We start from the raw sequence: 15,531 nt of genomic DNA, 5'->3' as shown, positions 1-15,531 counted from the left end.
CTTCCTTCCTCCTCCCCATTCTGTCCTCCCTTCCTTCCTTTCCTCCCCAGTCAACGTACATCTTCCCTTCCCTCCCTCCTCCTCCCCATTCTGTCCTCCCTTCCTTCCTTTCCTCTCCAGTCAAAATACATCTTCCTTCCTTCCTTCCTCCTCCCCATTCTGTCCTCCCTGCCTTCCTTTCCTCCCCAGTCAAAATACATCTTCCCTTCCTTCCTTCCTCCTCCCCATTCTGTCCTCCCTGCCTTCCTTTCCTCCCCAGTCAAAATACATCTTCCCTTCCTTCCTTCCTCCTCCCCATTCTGTCCTCCATGCCTTCCTTTCCTCCCCAGTCAAAATACATCTTCCCTTCCCTCCCTCCTCCTCCCCATTCTGTCCTCCATGCCTTCCTTTCCTCCCCAGTCAAAATACATCTTCCCTTCCTTCCTTCCTCCTCCCCATTCTGTCCTCCCTTCCTTCCTTTCCTCCCCAGTCAAAATACATCTTCCTTCCCTCCCTCCTCCTCCCCATTCTGTCCTCCCTTCCTTCCTTTCCTCCCTAGTCAAAATACATCTTCCTTCCCTCCCTCTCCCCTTCGCTGTCCACCCTCGATGAAATTCCTCCCCAGCTCCCATCTCTCTCCCTCCTCCACCATGGCGCTTGTTTTCCCCCTATTTTCTCCTCTTCCACAGCCTCCACATGCTTCCTCCACTCACCACAGACGGCATGGAGTGACTTCTCCAACACGGCACTCGTCTCGCTCATCTTGGCGACGTAAAACACAGGTAAAAAGGTAGAAATATGGACTCGGCGGGATTTGTATTGGTTCCCGCCTCTTGGTCTCGGCCTGGGACTGGGTCTTAGGGCTCGGTACCCCCTTATCTTGGCCTTATTCCTCCTCCTATTCGTCCTCTGTACTGCTTTTTCACCTGTTTACCTTTCATTGGTGTTACGTTATTTGTGTTCTTTCACTAAAAGGCACAATATTTACCATGGCCGGGGAAATAAAGCGTTTTGTGGGTGTCTTTGGCGGTCTCATAGCTTCACCCTTATATATTGCCATTTTCCTCTTCATTCTGGAGATAAATCACATTGTATAATTAAACCAAATCTTTTTCCATACCAACCAGCTCACAAAACCTAAAAATAATACTAAAAACCGGCACTGAATCATGAAATAGCGATTATGGCGTCATTCTGTGGACTCTATCAGGCTATAGAGCGTCTGGGAGATGGAGAAGACATGGCGCTCCTCTGAAATATTTAACTGTTTTCCTTCACATCCCTTTCAGTAGTTTTGCTCATTAAGTTAAATTATCCTTAAAACTCATACAGTTCACCACCCATTTTGACACCCGCAACATGCATGTAAAGTAATACTATTTTGAATTATGTCCAAAAGAACGCATTTCATGGCTGTAAACTATACTAAAGAGGTCATCAATAAAAAAATAAAAAATACAAAACATTTAAAATATGTCCGATAATACATGAAAAAGTCTTTGAGTGCAGCCAATGGTATCGTTTACTTCACCCCCCTCTACCTCACCCCCTTACTACCTCCTCCCTCACCCCCCTCCACATTACCCCCTTACCACTCCCCCCTCCCCAAGCACCTTTTATTAAGAAACATTAAAATATCTCCCTTAATTCTCAGCCAATTGGAATTTACTCAACGGGAACAGCTTCAGCGTCACATTTTACATCAGGGGAGTGCCAAAATCACGAGAATTAGTGGCAAATGGCGCGGAAAACAGCTGAAATGTGAGCAAATTTTCGACAGTTGCGCAGAATCATGGTTATATCTACTTTATCCGTTTATCTATCGTAAAACCAAGACAAGAAATACCTTCCCCGAGTCTTTAGCTTCAGTTTGGTGCCCAGGACAAGGAAAATCACTGAGAGATAAAGCCACACTTTGGTAAACTGTGAAACTTTCTTTATATAAACATAACTCAATTATTAATGGAGCTAGACGAATTCTGAAAACAGCAATGGCTTTCTCGTGATCTGGTGCCCATGATAAGACCTGTTACATTAAGAAATACCCCGGAATAAAGGCGTGAGAGGCCGAAAAGGGTTTTGGTATGATTTTACATTATCGCTCATATCTCCGTTTTTTTATGACCTAGAACAAAACCGACACTACCACTGGATGTTTTGTCGTTTCCTCGAGGTGGTGGTACATGTAAAACCCCAAGATAACCATCTTTTTGGAAAAAGGTAGTCACACCCCGTAGAGTTGCATAATCTTTACAGGTCACACACACACGCACACAATCTGCCAAAAAATGAATAAACCATTTATTATTATTATTATTTTAGTTGTAGTAGTAGTAGTAGCAACGAGTAGTAGTAGTAGTAGTAGTACGTAGTATAAAGTAGTAAGTAGTAGTACTTGTAAGTAGTAGTACTTGTAAGTAGTAGTAGTAGTATACTAGTAGCAGTAGTAGTACAATAGTAGTAGTAGTAGTAGTAGTAGTGGGTGGAGGTATCATTTATGTAGTAGTAGTAGTAGTAGTGATCGACTGATTATACTACCACTACTGACTGACTACTACTACTATAGGCTACTGACCACCTGACTGACTGACTGACTGACGCGACTTGCTTTCACCAGTCTCTCTCTCTCTCTCTCTCTCTCTCTCTCTCTCTCTCTCTCTCAAAAATAAGCTCGACCGTCACTTCCTTCAACTTAATATCAACTAGAGTAGAAATGCAACGTTTTGGAGTCTTCTGATTAATGTAAAATCACTTAGGTTTAAGGACAGACCACCAAGTCTGGACCATGGGGTCTGTGTGGTCTGATTTTCTATGTAAATCTATGTAAATCTCTCTCTCTCTCTCTCTCTCTCTCTCTCTCTCTTAGATAGCGTACCTGAGTGCCGAACCGACAGTCACCTTCGGTTCGGCACTCAGGTACGCTATCTAAGAGAGCGCGCAGCAACTCGCACCAACATCCTGCGAGCTCTGTCCAAACAAAACACGGGGGCATCCTATCGTGTCTTACGCGCCTTCTACACACACGCCATACGGTCTATCATAGACTACTGCGCTCCTTGCCTGTGTTCGCTCTCCCCTGCACTCACAAAGAAGTTAGAGGTGGCACAAAATGACGCTCTCCGGGTCATTCTAGGAGCCCCGCCATGGACCCGCCTGACCAACCTTCGCCTGGAAAGTGGCTTCCCATCACTCCACCACCGCATCCTTGCCCGAACATCCACTGTAGTTGGGAAGTTCATGAAGCAGCAACCACACGGCACAGTCTCCACACAGCTGCTTCATGCCTTCCAGAGACCACCACAAGCCACTCCAGACGGGGACTGGATACATGATGCCGCCGACGCAGTCCGTCACTTGGAAGTGGAGAGGCTTGTCTGCAGTGGCCCAGACCTGCCACACCCTGGCTACCACTCCCCTCCACCCTGGGTTCCTGGTCCATTCCAGATGAGCCTCCCTACCACCTCAGCTCCTAGGGCCTCTCACCCCATCACCCTCCGCCAAGAGGCTTTGCAGCGCGTGGCTTCCATGGACGACAGGACTGCCAGCCACTACTACACCGATGGCTCGCTGGGCGCCGATGGGTCTGTGGGGGCTGCCTTTGTGTGCGGAACCCAGACAGGACTGTGGCGCCTGCCACCGCAAGTCTCCATCCTGCAGGCAGAACTGGCAGCCATCCTCTGTGCCCTGCGTCACGCCACTGCCGATATGAACACCACCATCATCATCCACTCCGACTCGCTGTCAGCCCTCAAGGTCCTGCAGGCAATGAGCGTCAGAGACAACACTCGGCTCATAACCACCATCCTCCATGAAGCCAACACCCTTGTCTCACTGGGCAAGAACATCATCCTGGACTGGGTGCCAAGCCACGTTGGTCTGAGAGGGAACGAGAAGGCTGACCGTGCTGCTGCCACGGCTCGGTCCCTTCCACAGATCACCTTCCCCCTTGCCCCCAGCCTGTCCTACATTAAGAACAAAGCATCCCAGGCGGCCCTCTCACTCACCCGACTAGAACACGAGGCCGTCCTGGTTCAGGGCTCTGCCTCTGCCTCGTGGTACAGCACGGCCACCCACCACAAGCCTGTCATACAGCTCCCCAACACCACACCCAACACCATCCTCGCCTCCATCCGCCGCCTCAGACTCGGGTTTGCCTGCTACGAGGAGGTGGCAAACAAGGATACCCCACCCTGCCCCCACTGCTGGCAAGCCACCCGGAAACCTCTGCTGCACTACATACTGGAGTGCCCCCTCACCACCCCGCTGCACCCGCCCGGCCCACAGCTCCACCCTGACGACGACACGGCTCCCCAGACAGCAGCAGAGCGAGTGAGCCTCACCCAAGTCTCCACCCTGGCAGAGGTGGTGGCAAAATTCCCACCTCCTCGATAAGCTGAAAACTGAAGACATCCTCTGACGGGCCCGCCGGCCCGTGCCCTCCCCTGGGAGGACAAATCAACAACAACAACAACTCTCTCTCTCTCAAACCTCAAGTTCAATCACAAGCCTCCCACGTGTGTTTGTTTACATTGGTGGATCAGTCACATCAGCCTCCATATATACCAGTTATAGGCAAGTTGTTGCTGTTACAGGTGTTGTAGCAGGTGTTAGGATCGGGGAAGAAGTGAGGGTGCCTGGAAGAGTGTGGGAGGCTGTGAAACAAGTAAAAGGAGAAAGAGATGACTTGCTGTTGGCTCTCGCCGGCGAGAGCATACAAGCACTCATACTTTCCACGCACCATACGTGACTGGAACATCCTCCCTCATCAGATTTTAGACTGCGGTACAATAGACTCATTCAGAAAACAAATACACATACACACTCACTTGTCACCACAACACACCAACACTAACAATACTCACAGAAGATTCCCTGTAAGAGGCCCTAGTGGTCCTGTGGTTACTTACTTACTTTTGTTACCTTGGTCGATTTTTCCTGTTATTGGCACAGCTGAGGTGGGCCTCCACTGATACCAGGTGCTTCCCCTTCCCCTGCTCTCTGGATGGCTTGAGGCAGGGTGTTGTGGTGGCAGCTTGGGTAGCCTGGTATGGGTGGCTCATCTGGTAGCGTGCTGAGCCACTTGTCCAGTTTATATTTGAAGGACTCTACTGGTAACCCTGTTAGGTCCCTCAAGGCAAGCAGTTAAATCTGGTACCGTTGTTTGTGAAGGAGTTGTGTATTATTGTCTTGACTCTTTGGGTGTTTCCCTGAGTGCCCTTCACATAGCACAACCTTCCTCCCCTTAGATGAACGTTCACCTCCACACCTACATTGAGCACATTCCCTCCAGGATCTTCCAGACATAAATCACTATGTATCTTTCCCTTCTTCTTTGTAGGGAGTATATGTGGAGGTATTTCAGCCTTTCCCAATAGCTTAGGTGTTGTAACCCCTGGTTTAGGGGCCGTATTACAATTCAAATCCGAGAAGTTTCAGGTCCCTACAAAGGTTGGTGTAGGGGCTGTATTACAAGTCCAATCCGAGAAGTTTCAGGTCCCTACAAAGGTTGGTTTAGGGGCCGTATTACAAGTCCAATCCGAGAAGTTTCAGGTCTCTACAAAGCTTGTTTATCTGTACAGGTGGCTTGTAGTGTCTGCGTTCTTCCCTCTCTACCTGCTTCGCCTCTTGTAATAATAATAATAATAATAATAATAGATGGGCATAGAGAATCAAGAAGGGAGAGGAAGAGGAAGAGTAGAAAGAGAATGATTTTATAATATGATCTCTTCTTTTCACAGATGGATTTGGAGGAGGCGAGGACCAAGACAAGAGGAGAGGAGGAGGAGGAGGAAGAGGAGGAGGGAAGACAACACAAGAAGAGAAGGAGAATGATGGAAGAGGAAACCAAACCAGAGGAAGAGAAGGAAGAAATCAAGAGGAGGGAGGAGGAGGAGGAGGACAACTCAGCAAGAATGAAGGAAGTGGAGGAAGTAGAAAAGAGGATGAAAGAAGAAGAAGAGAAGGTAAAGAATGAGGAAGAGGAAGGAAAGGAGGAAAATAAAAGAAAAGCAAACAAAGGGGAAAAGAAAAACATCGGCAAGAAAGAGAAAACGCAAGAAAATGAAGAAAAAATGGAAAAAGAAGAGGAAGACACACAAACGCACGCACACACACCACCTGACCATACAGACACCAAACAAACATCCCCGGCACCAACAAACGCACAAACTCTGTCCAAACGTCAACTCAAGAAGCAACTCAAACGCGCTCGCTGGCTGGAGACGAAAGAAGCAAGGAAAAAACACAAACGGCAGCGTGAAAAGGAAAAGGCTAAGGAACGCAGACTCCAGCATACCCCAGAGAAGTCCCCTCAGCTTAGCCTAGGATTAGAAAATAGCCCTGAACCATCAGATGTACCCAATTCTTCCCCTTCTGCACTCAAAACATTGCGCTGTAACCAAGACCCCAAAGTAGCCCAAAATCTAGCTTCACCAGCCCAAGCAGACCCTAATCTAGCTCCAGCACCCCCAGCCTCCTACACACCCCCAGTAAGTCGGCGATCACTCAAAAAGCACAGTGTAAAAATGTCAGCCAGTCCTTGCAAGTTACGTGTGGCTGTTGACTTATCCTTAGCAGCTCTCATGAACGACCGCAGACTAGGGCAGTGCCTTCGACAAGTTGCCCGATGCTACAGTGCGAACCGCAGAGTGCCGGCACCCTTACAACTGTACGTAACATCGTTTACCGGACGTGCGAAATCTATAATGTCGCAACAAGCGGGTTATGAGAACTGGGATGTGCATTTCCAGACCGAGAGTTACCTGAGTGAGTTCCGCCAATCAGACATCATTTACCTGACATCGGAGAGTACGCATACCCTCCAGACCTTAGATCAGACCAAGGTGTACATAATTGGTGGGTTGGTGGACCATAACAAGCTCAAGGGCCATTGTTACGAGCTCGCTAAGGACCATAAGTTAGCAACAGCAAGGTTGCCGCTAGATCGTTACCTGGATATGAGGACAAGGAAGGTGCTAACGATAGATCAGGTGTTTAGAATATTATTAGGAGTGGCTGGGGGGGGAAGGTGGAGGGAGGTGTTGCTGTCTGTACTACCAGCTAGGAAGGGGGCCAAGGGGAAGGAGGAGGGGGAGGAGGAGGAGGAGGAGAAAGGTGATGATGTCGAGGATGTAGAAGTAAAAAGAGAGAAGCCAAAAGAGGAGGAGGAGGAGGAGGAGAAAGGTAATGATATCCAGAATGAAAACATGAAAAAAGAGAAGGAAGGGAAGGAGGAGGAGAAAGGTAATGATATCCAGAATGAAAACATGAAAAGAGAGAAGAAGGAAGGGAAGGAGGAGGAGGAGGTGGATCACATATTGCTAAAATAATAGAATAGAAGAGAACTCTGCTGTAAAAATCGATGCCACATACACGTTCATACTTTGTGTTCCCCAAAGAAAATACAGAATATGGTTTACCTAGTGTTTGTCTGTCCCATCATTACAAATCTAGAAAACACCCTGAACCACATGGAGAGCTCTGTAAAAACATGTATGATCCTATGTGAGATTGGACAAGAGGGTATTGAATGAGGTGGTGATGGGAATGTGTGGTGTTGAGGATGTGTTGAATGTGCGCCTCAGAACCTCACACCAGGTATTCGTTATATGCGAGGGTTACGTTCTGCAAAAAGCTCGCATAATGTGAATTCGCATATCGAACCACGACACATTTTCGAAGCCTCTAAATATTTATTCCAGCACTGTTTCACAATGATAAAGCACCAAAGATTGCTTCTGGGGAGACACACCCAAAGTTTACGATTTAAGCTGATAATTAGCTACCTGAGGATTAACTTTAGGATCAGAGGGAGGAAAAGTTTAATTATAGGCGAGGAAAGTGCAGGGAAACATTTGTACCCGCCGCCCTCTAGTGCGATTCGGCCACCATACCTCACCAACCAGTCACACACGCACCACTGCTCTCCTAATAGCGAATTTTTCTCGCATAAAACGAATACTTGGCACATTTAGCTTAGTCGCATATGAGCGAATTCGCATATTTTGAACTTGCATATATCGAATACCCGGTGTACTCAGTGCATTGTACAATCGTGTCTTGGTTTACGAACAAAATAATAAAAATGGCTTGGCTTATGAGTGGTGACTTGGTGTATGAGCGTCCTGGTTGTACAAGTCAGAGATGCGAACGTGTAGTAAAATTACTTTTATTACGTATGAAATAACAATGATTTTTGTTAATATTTTTTGTGATATGGAACACATTAATGGGATTCACATTAATTTAAATGGAGAAGTTTGCTTTGGTTTATGAGGTTTTTTGGTTTGCGAGCAAAATTCTGGAACAAATTAAACCGTGGCATAATTGTATTTGCTGATTTCTGACCCAAAACCATCGCCCCCATACAGACTGTTATTCATCTTGAGTCATTGTTAAAGCGTCCATGACTGATGTCTTCCTGCAGTAATTATTGGGCAGAAGCCAAAAAGTACAGTGTTCTGAGAGGCTTGGCAGCACCACAACAGGACTCAACAGGCTACTCATCAAAATTTGTTGACTACTTAATTATTATAAGGCTTGGTATAAAAAGAATTGGAAGAAGGAAGGAATGATATGATGTGGGTGGGAGTTTATGGAAAGGAGCAGAGCATAGTAAGCAGGTGGAAGAGGAGGGATTAGGAGCCCCTTGGAGCACAGCAGTAGAGGCCATAAGAGAGGACATGGGCTAGAAAACCTTCAAAGCAAGAATTGTGGAAGGTTTACATAAGTTAGCTCAAGGAAGATGTAAAGCTAACAAAGAAAGATGGGCAAAGAAAATAATACAGGGGTGGAAAAGGAGAGAAACGTAATAATATCCAGAATTAAAACATGGAGAGAAGGAAGAGGAGGTGAATCACATATTGCTAAAAGAAGAGAAGAGAACTCTGCTGTAAAAATCAATGCCACATACACGTTCATACCCTGTTTGCTTCCCCAAAGAATATACAGAATACGGTTTACCCAGTGTTTGCCTGTCCCACCATTATAAGTCTAGACAACACCCTGAACCATATGGAGAGCTGAAAATTTAACCTGGTAGCAGCAGGGATCATGTATCTTAATGGTCCCCCTAAGCGAGAAAAATGAGAAAAAATCACCTCACACAAACCATTTCAAAATATATATCAAAGCATTTGTAATCACATTATGTATCATCTATTTTGGGAGGTTTAAATCACGGCACAAAAATGGCCTGTCGCTGCTACACGGTAAAGCCACAAATTTGGCCCGTCGCTGCTACACGGTAAAGCCACAAATTTGGCCAGTCGCTGCTACACGGTAAAGCCACAAATTTGGCCAGTCGCTGCTACACGGTAAAGCCACAAATTTGGCCAGTCGCTGCTACACGGTAAAGCCACAAATTTGGCCAGTCACTGCTACACGGTAAAGCCACAAATTTGGCCAGTCGCTGCTACACGGTAAAGCCACAAATTTGGCCAGTCGCTGCTACACGGTAAAGCCACAAATTTGGCCAGTCACTGCTACATGGTAAAGCCACAAATTGGCCAGTCACTGCTACACGGTAAAGCCACAAATTTGGCCAGTTGCTGCTACACGGTAAAGCCACAAATTTGGCCAGTCACTGCTACACGGTAAAGCCACAAATTTGGCCCATCGCTGCTACTAGGTTAACGGTGACAGTTCTAGACAAAGAGGAATGGAATACGAGGATAGAGGAGGACAACGCAGTATGCTTGGCTGTTAATGGTGTTAGGGCTGTGGAGAGACAAAAATGAAATGGGAAGAATTGTTAAGCTATTACAAAAGTGTTCCTGACAGTGCTGGGAAAATAGGGCCGGCACTAATTCTTCAATAAAGATCCAAAGATTAAGACAGAAAATAAGTCATTCAAGAAAGGAAATAAAAAAATATGAAAATTTCAGTTCCATAGTGTATTATAGTAAGGAAGGATAAGGGCAAGATAAAGATAGAAGATAAATGATTCAAGCAAGAAAATAAAGAAATAAAAGGTGAAAATCATATAATAATTAAAAATAAAGATAGAAATACAAGGATAGAAGATTAGAAATGAGAGAAAATAAGTGATTCAAGCATGAAAATAAAGAAATAAAATGTAAAAATCATAGTAAGTAAAGATAAAGGAGAGAAAATAATTGATTCAAGCAAGAAAATAAGGAAATAAAATGTAAAAGGAGAGAAAATAATTGATTCAAGCAAGAAAATAAGGAAATAAAATGTAAAAATCATAGTAAGTAAAGATAAAGGAGAGAAAATAAAGAAATAAAATATAAAAATCATAGTAAGTAGTAAAAATCATAGTAAGTAAAGATAAAGGAGAAAATAAGTGATTCAAGCAAGAAAATAAGGAAATAAAATGTAAAAATCATAGTAAGTAAAGATAAAGGAGAAAATAAGTGATTCAAGCAAGAAAATAAGGAAATAAAATGTAAAAATCATAGTAAGTAGTAAAAATCATAGTAAGTAAAAATAAAGGAGAGAAAATAAGTGATTCAAGCAAGAAAATATAGAAATAAAATGTAAAAATCATAGTAAGTAAAGATAAAGGAGAGAAAATAAGTGATTCAAGCAAGAAAATATAGAAATAAAATGTAAAAATCATAGTAAGTAGTAAAAATCATAGTAAGTAAAAATAAAGGAGAGAAAATAAGTGATTCAAGCAAGAAAATATAGAAATAAAATGTAAAAATCATAGTAAGTAAAGATAAAGGAGAGAAAATAAGTGATTCAAGCAAGAAAATAAGAAAAAAAGAAAATCATAGTAAGTAAAGATAAAGGAGAGAAAATAAGTGATTCAAGCAAGAAAATAAGGAAATAAAATGTAAAAATCATAGTAAGTAGTAAAAATCATAGTAAGTAAAGATAAAGGAGAGAAAATAAGTGATTCAAGCAAGAAAATATAGAAATAAAATGTAAAAATCATAGTAAGTAAAAATAAAGGAGAGAAAATAAGTGATTCAAGCAAGAAAATAGAAATAAAATGTAAAAATCATAGTAAGTAAAGATAAAGGAGAGAAAATAAGTGATTCAAGCAAGAAAATAGAAATAAAATGTAAAAATCATAGTAAGTAAAGATAAAGGAGAGAAAATAAGTGATTCAAGCAAGAAAATATAGAAATAAAATGTAAAAATCATAGTAAGTAAAGATAAAGGAGAGAAAATAAGTGATTCAAGCAAGAAAATATAGAAATAAAATGTAAAAATCATAGTAAGTAAAGATAAAGGAGAGAAAATAAGTGATTCAAGCAAGAAAATATAGAAATAAAATGTAAAAATCATAGTAAGTAAAGATAAAGGAGAGAAAATAAGTGATTCAAGCAAGAAAATAAGGAAATAAAATGTAAAAATCATAGTAAGTAGTAAAAATCATAGTAAGTAAAAATAAAGGAGAGAAAATAAGTGATTCAAGCAAGAAAATATAGAAATAAAATGTAAAAATCATAGTAAGTAAAGATAAAGGAGAGAAAATAAGTGATTCAAGCAAGAAAATAAGAAAAAAAGAAAATCATAGTAAGTAAAGATAAAGGTTAGATTAGAAAAAAATGTTTAAAATAAGCGATTCAAGCAAGAAAATATACAATTGCTTTTGCATAAATTTCAGTACGTATAAGGCATAACCCTTCCAGCAAGCATGGAGTGTATGGGAGAATGCAATACAGACATAGTCAAGAACCAGCCATTTTGACCTTATACAAACATTCCATTCTTCATTTCCTGCTGCGTATAATTACTCTTGTATAAATTTCAGTACGTATAGCCCTTCCTGCAAGCATGGAGTGCATAAAAGAATGCAATACAAACATGCATCGTAGAGAACCATCCCTTTCGACCTTATATACTAACCTTAATCATTTTCCTGTAATATATATTAGTTTGTGTATAGAAATCATCACATATAACCCTTCCTGCACACATACAATCATATGTCATCAAGAATCATCCCTAAGGAAACAGAAGGCATTTTAATCAACCATTTTTCGTTACGTATATTTACTTGCGTTTAGAAATCATCACTTATAACCCTTACTGCAGACATTCAACCATACATCAAGGATCAGCCCTCTCAACCGTATGTGTGTGTCTTCGTATGGCGGAGACACTGTATAACGGGGTGTATGGTACTGCGCGTGTGTTCGTGTGTTGACTTTATTTCCACACCACCTTGATTTGAGGTAAAAGTCTTGGCGCGTTTTTTTTTTTCAAGAGGTGTCCCCCGTAGGCCTAATCCTCTTATTTGGTCAGGAAATTAATTGTTATGAAAGAGTGCACGTTGTTATAAAAGCACATGGGGTTGTAACAAAAGAGTACAGAATTATTTTGAAAGCATACGTGGTTGTAACGAAAGTGCGCGGTGTTGTAACAAAAGCTTGCGGGGTTGTTTCGATCAACAGTGTATGGGTTTGTTGCAATACCCAAAATCCGTAGAAATTGTAAATAGCCGTAGCAGCAAATACTGTCATGCAGAAACCATATATAGTTGTTAATAGCAGCAGCAGCAGCAAAAAGGTTAATGTGAATAGTCGAAGAGGAAGTTAGGTTTGGCATTCAAAAGCCATAGATGTTGTTAATAGCCAATCGCAGCAGCACCAAAGCTGTTACGATACTACCATTATGCCAGATTAATACGCTTCCCATATGTATTTTCCCATAGCACGTACTTAAAATATATTCCACTAGTAGACATGTAAATATAAACATCTCATTCTTCATTTCCCTGTTATGTATATTAGTTTATGTATAGAAATCATCACGTATAACCCTTCCTGCAGACCTACAATCATATGTCATCAAGAATCGTCCCTAAGGAAATCAGAAAGCATTTTAACCAACCTTTTTTCGTTACGTATATTTACTTGCGTATAGAAATCATCACGTATAACCCTTACTGCAGACACTGTATAACAGGTCGTTTGGTACCGTGTGTCATTGCCACAGTACGAGGAGCAACAACACAAAGCAGATTTTATCTATAGCGCGTGCCAGTTCCTACGACTTTTGCTTGGCCCATGCTGCCCCCCAGTGCTTCTCTTAAATGGAGATGCTGAAATTGGGGTATATTAAAGGTCTGGGCAGTACATGGGTAGCAGAAGTAAGGGTTGCGATAGCCGGAGCAGCAGTGCACACTTATAAATATATAACCTGAGACGTTACATTTAAATACATATCCTTCATAGATGCGTAAACATATCGCGTAGTACATACATGCATGAAAATATAACCCGGTACTTTAAGTTTTGAAAATATTCCTTACAACACACTTAGATATATACATATACGTCAGAACCTTTCCACTTCATTCTTCTTATGTATAGTTTAGTCGATACTTATATATTCCCATGTACCTTAATATTCCTTGGTAACTTGTCGTAAGACGTATAACCCAGATGGCAGGGAATTGGTACCAGGGAGACTGGGGGAAATAAGCTGCTGTTCAAGGCAAGGACTGGAACAACAAGTAAAGGAGAGAAGCAGAGATGAGCAGGATCAAAACTGCAGCATTTGTATAGGGGAAAAAGAAACAAAAGAGCACCTGACAGTGGCCTGTGACAGGTATGAAGAGGAGAGGCAAAGGGTATTAGCATCTGTGGTGGAGATCGAGGAAGAGGAGTGGCATAGCAGAGTGGAGGAGGAAGACGGAGGAATAAGTACCGTGTTAGGACCATATGGATGTAAAGAGGAAGCAGTGAAATTAATACCTCAAAAATTTTCTTGGCATGTTGCTGCAAAACAAGATCTGAGCAGAGAAAGTTGAGTGAAAAATGTAATAGTGGAAAATAGCAAAAGCGCATAGGCAAGCAAATCAGGGAAAGAAATGGACAGAAAACCTAAGTTCAGGATGAAGTGCTCAGTATTACAAGTGAATAAGGGGCAAGCCAAGGCAAGGGAAGGGCAAGGCAGGGCAAGGCAAAGGGAAGGACAGGGCAAGGCAAGGGAAGGTCAGGGCAAGGGAAGGACAAGGCAAGGGAGACCAACGCACAGGGCTATATATGGCCAGCCAAGAAGGCGAGACACACAGGGCTGGCCAGCCAAGAAGGCAAGGTCAGGGAACGCACAGGGCCAGCCAGCCAAGAAGACGAGACGCACAGGGCTGGCAGCCAAGGCAGGACAAGGCAAGGGAAGGGCAGGGCAAGGGAAGGGCTGGGCAAGGGAAGGGAAGGGCAGGACAAGGGAAGGTCAGGGCAAGGGAAGGACAAGGCAAGGGAGACCAACGCACATGGCTATATATGGCCAGCCAAGAAGACGAGACGCACAGGGCTGGCCAGCCAAGAAGGCAAGGTCATGGAACGCACAAGGCCAGCCAGCCAAGAAGGCGAGACGCACAGGGCTGGCAGCCAAGGCAGGACAGGGCAAGGGAAGGGCTGGGCAAGGCAAGGCAAGGCAATTAAATCAAGGCAAGGCAAGGCAATTAAGTCAAGGCTTAAGCATTCATCCTGAACTTAGGTTTTCTGTCCTTTTCTTTCCCTGATTTGCCTGCCTATGCACTTTTGCTATTTTCCACTATTACACTTTTCACTCAACTTTCACTACATATTCAGATCTTTTTTCCCCAGCAACATGCCGAGAAAATTTTTGAGTGCAAGGGAAAGGCAAGGCAAGGCAAGGGCACCACCACCACCACCACTATCACTTACCACCACCACCACCACCACCACTATCACTTATCACCACCATCACGTACCACCACCACCACCACCACCACCATCACGTACCACCACCACCACCACCACCACCACCACCACCATTATCACGTACCACCACCACCACTATCACGTACCACCACCACCACCACCACTATCACATACCACCACTATCACGTACCACCACCACCACCACCACCACCACCATTATCACGTACCACCACCACCACTATCACGTACCACCACCACCACCACCACTATCACGTACCACCACCACCACCACTATCATGTACCACCACCACCACCACCATCATGTACCACCACCACCACCACCACGTACCACCACCACCACCACTATCACATACCACCACCACCACCACCATGTACCACCACCACCACCACCACCACTATCACGTACTGCCACCACCACCACCACTATCACGTACCACCACCACTATCATGTACCACCACCATCACCACTATCATGTACCACCACCACCACCACCACCACTATCATGTACCACCATCACTACCACGTACCACCACCACCATAAAAACACGAGGTCCCACCATAAAAACACCGGGTCCCACCATAAAAACACACCAGGTCCCACAAAAAACACACCAGGTCCCACCATAAAAACACACCAGGTCCCACCATAAAAACACACCAGGTCCCACCATAAAAACACCAGGACCCACAAAAAAACACCAGGACCCACAAAAAAACACCAGGACCCACACAAAAACACCAGGACCCACACAAAAACACCAGGACCCACACAAAAACACCAGGACCCACACAAAAAAACACCAGGTCCCACCATAAAAACACACCAGGTCCCACAAAAAAAATACCGGTCCCACCATAAAAACATAAGGTCCCACCATAAAAACACGAGTTCCCACCTAAAAACACCAGGTCCACAACAAA

General features: G+C 43.7%; 1 protein-coding gene across 2 annotated transcripts; it reads left to right on the top strand.

Moving 5' to 3' along the window:
• The first annotated feature begins 632 nt into the window (after positions 1 to 632).
• Positions 633 to 10,059, top strand: LOC127005945 (tRNA methyltransferase 10 homolog A-like). 2 transcript variants are annotated; one of them, XM_050875389.1, is made up of 2 exons: positions 633 to 761; positions 5,718 to 10,059. In XM_050875389.1, exon 2 carries the CDS (start codon positions 5,718 to 5,720, stop codon positions 7,305 to 7,307), a length of 1,590 nt encoding a protein of 529 aa, XP_050731346.1. In that variant the 5' UTR covers positions 633 to 761; the 3' UTR covers positions 7,308 to 10,059. The 2 variants fall into 2 exon arrangements, with proteins under 2 accessions (XP_050731346.1, XP_050731347.1); XM_050875390.1 differs by lacking the exon at positions 633 to 761 and adding an exon at positions 4,451 to 4,551.
• Positions 10,060 to 15,531: the final 5,472 nt, after the last annotated feature.

The sequence above is a fragment of the Eriocheir sinensis genome, chromosome 31 (assembly GCF_024679095.1).
Source record: "Eriocheir sinensis breed Jianghai 21 chromosome 31, ASM2467909v1, whole genome shotgun sequence".
Classification (NCBI taxonomy): domain Eukaryota; kingdom Metazoa; phylum Arthropoda; class Malacostraca; order Decapoda; family Varunidae; genus Eriocheir; species Eriocheir sinensis.
This window is presented reverse-complemented; position numbering and strand designations above follow the sequence as displayed.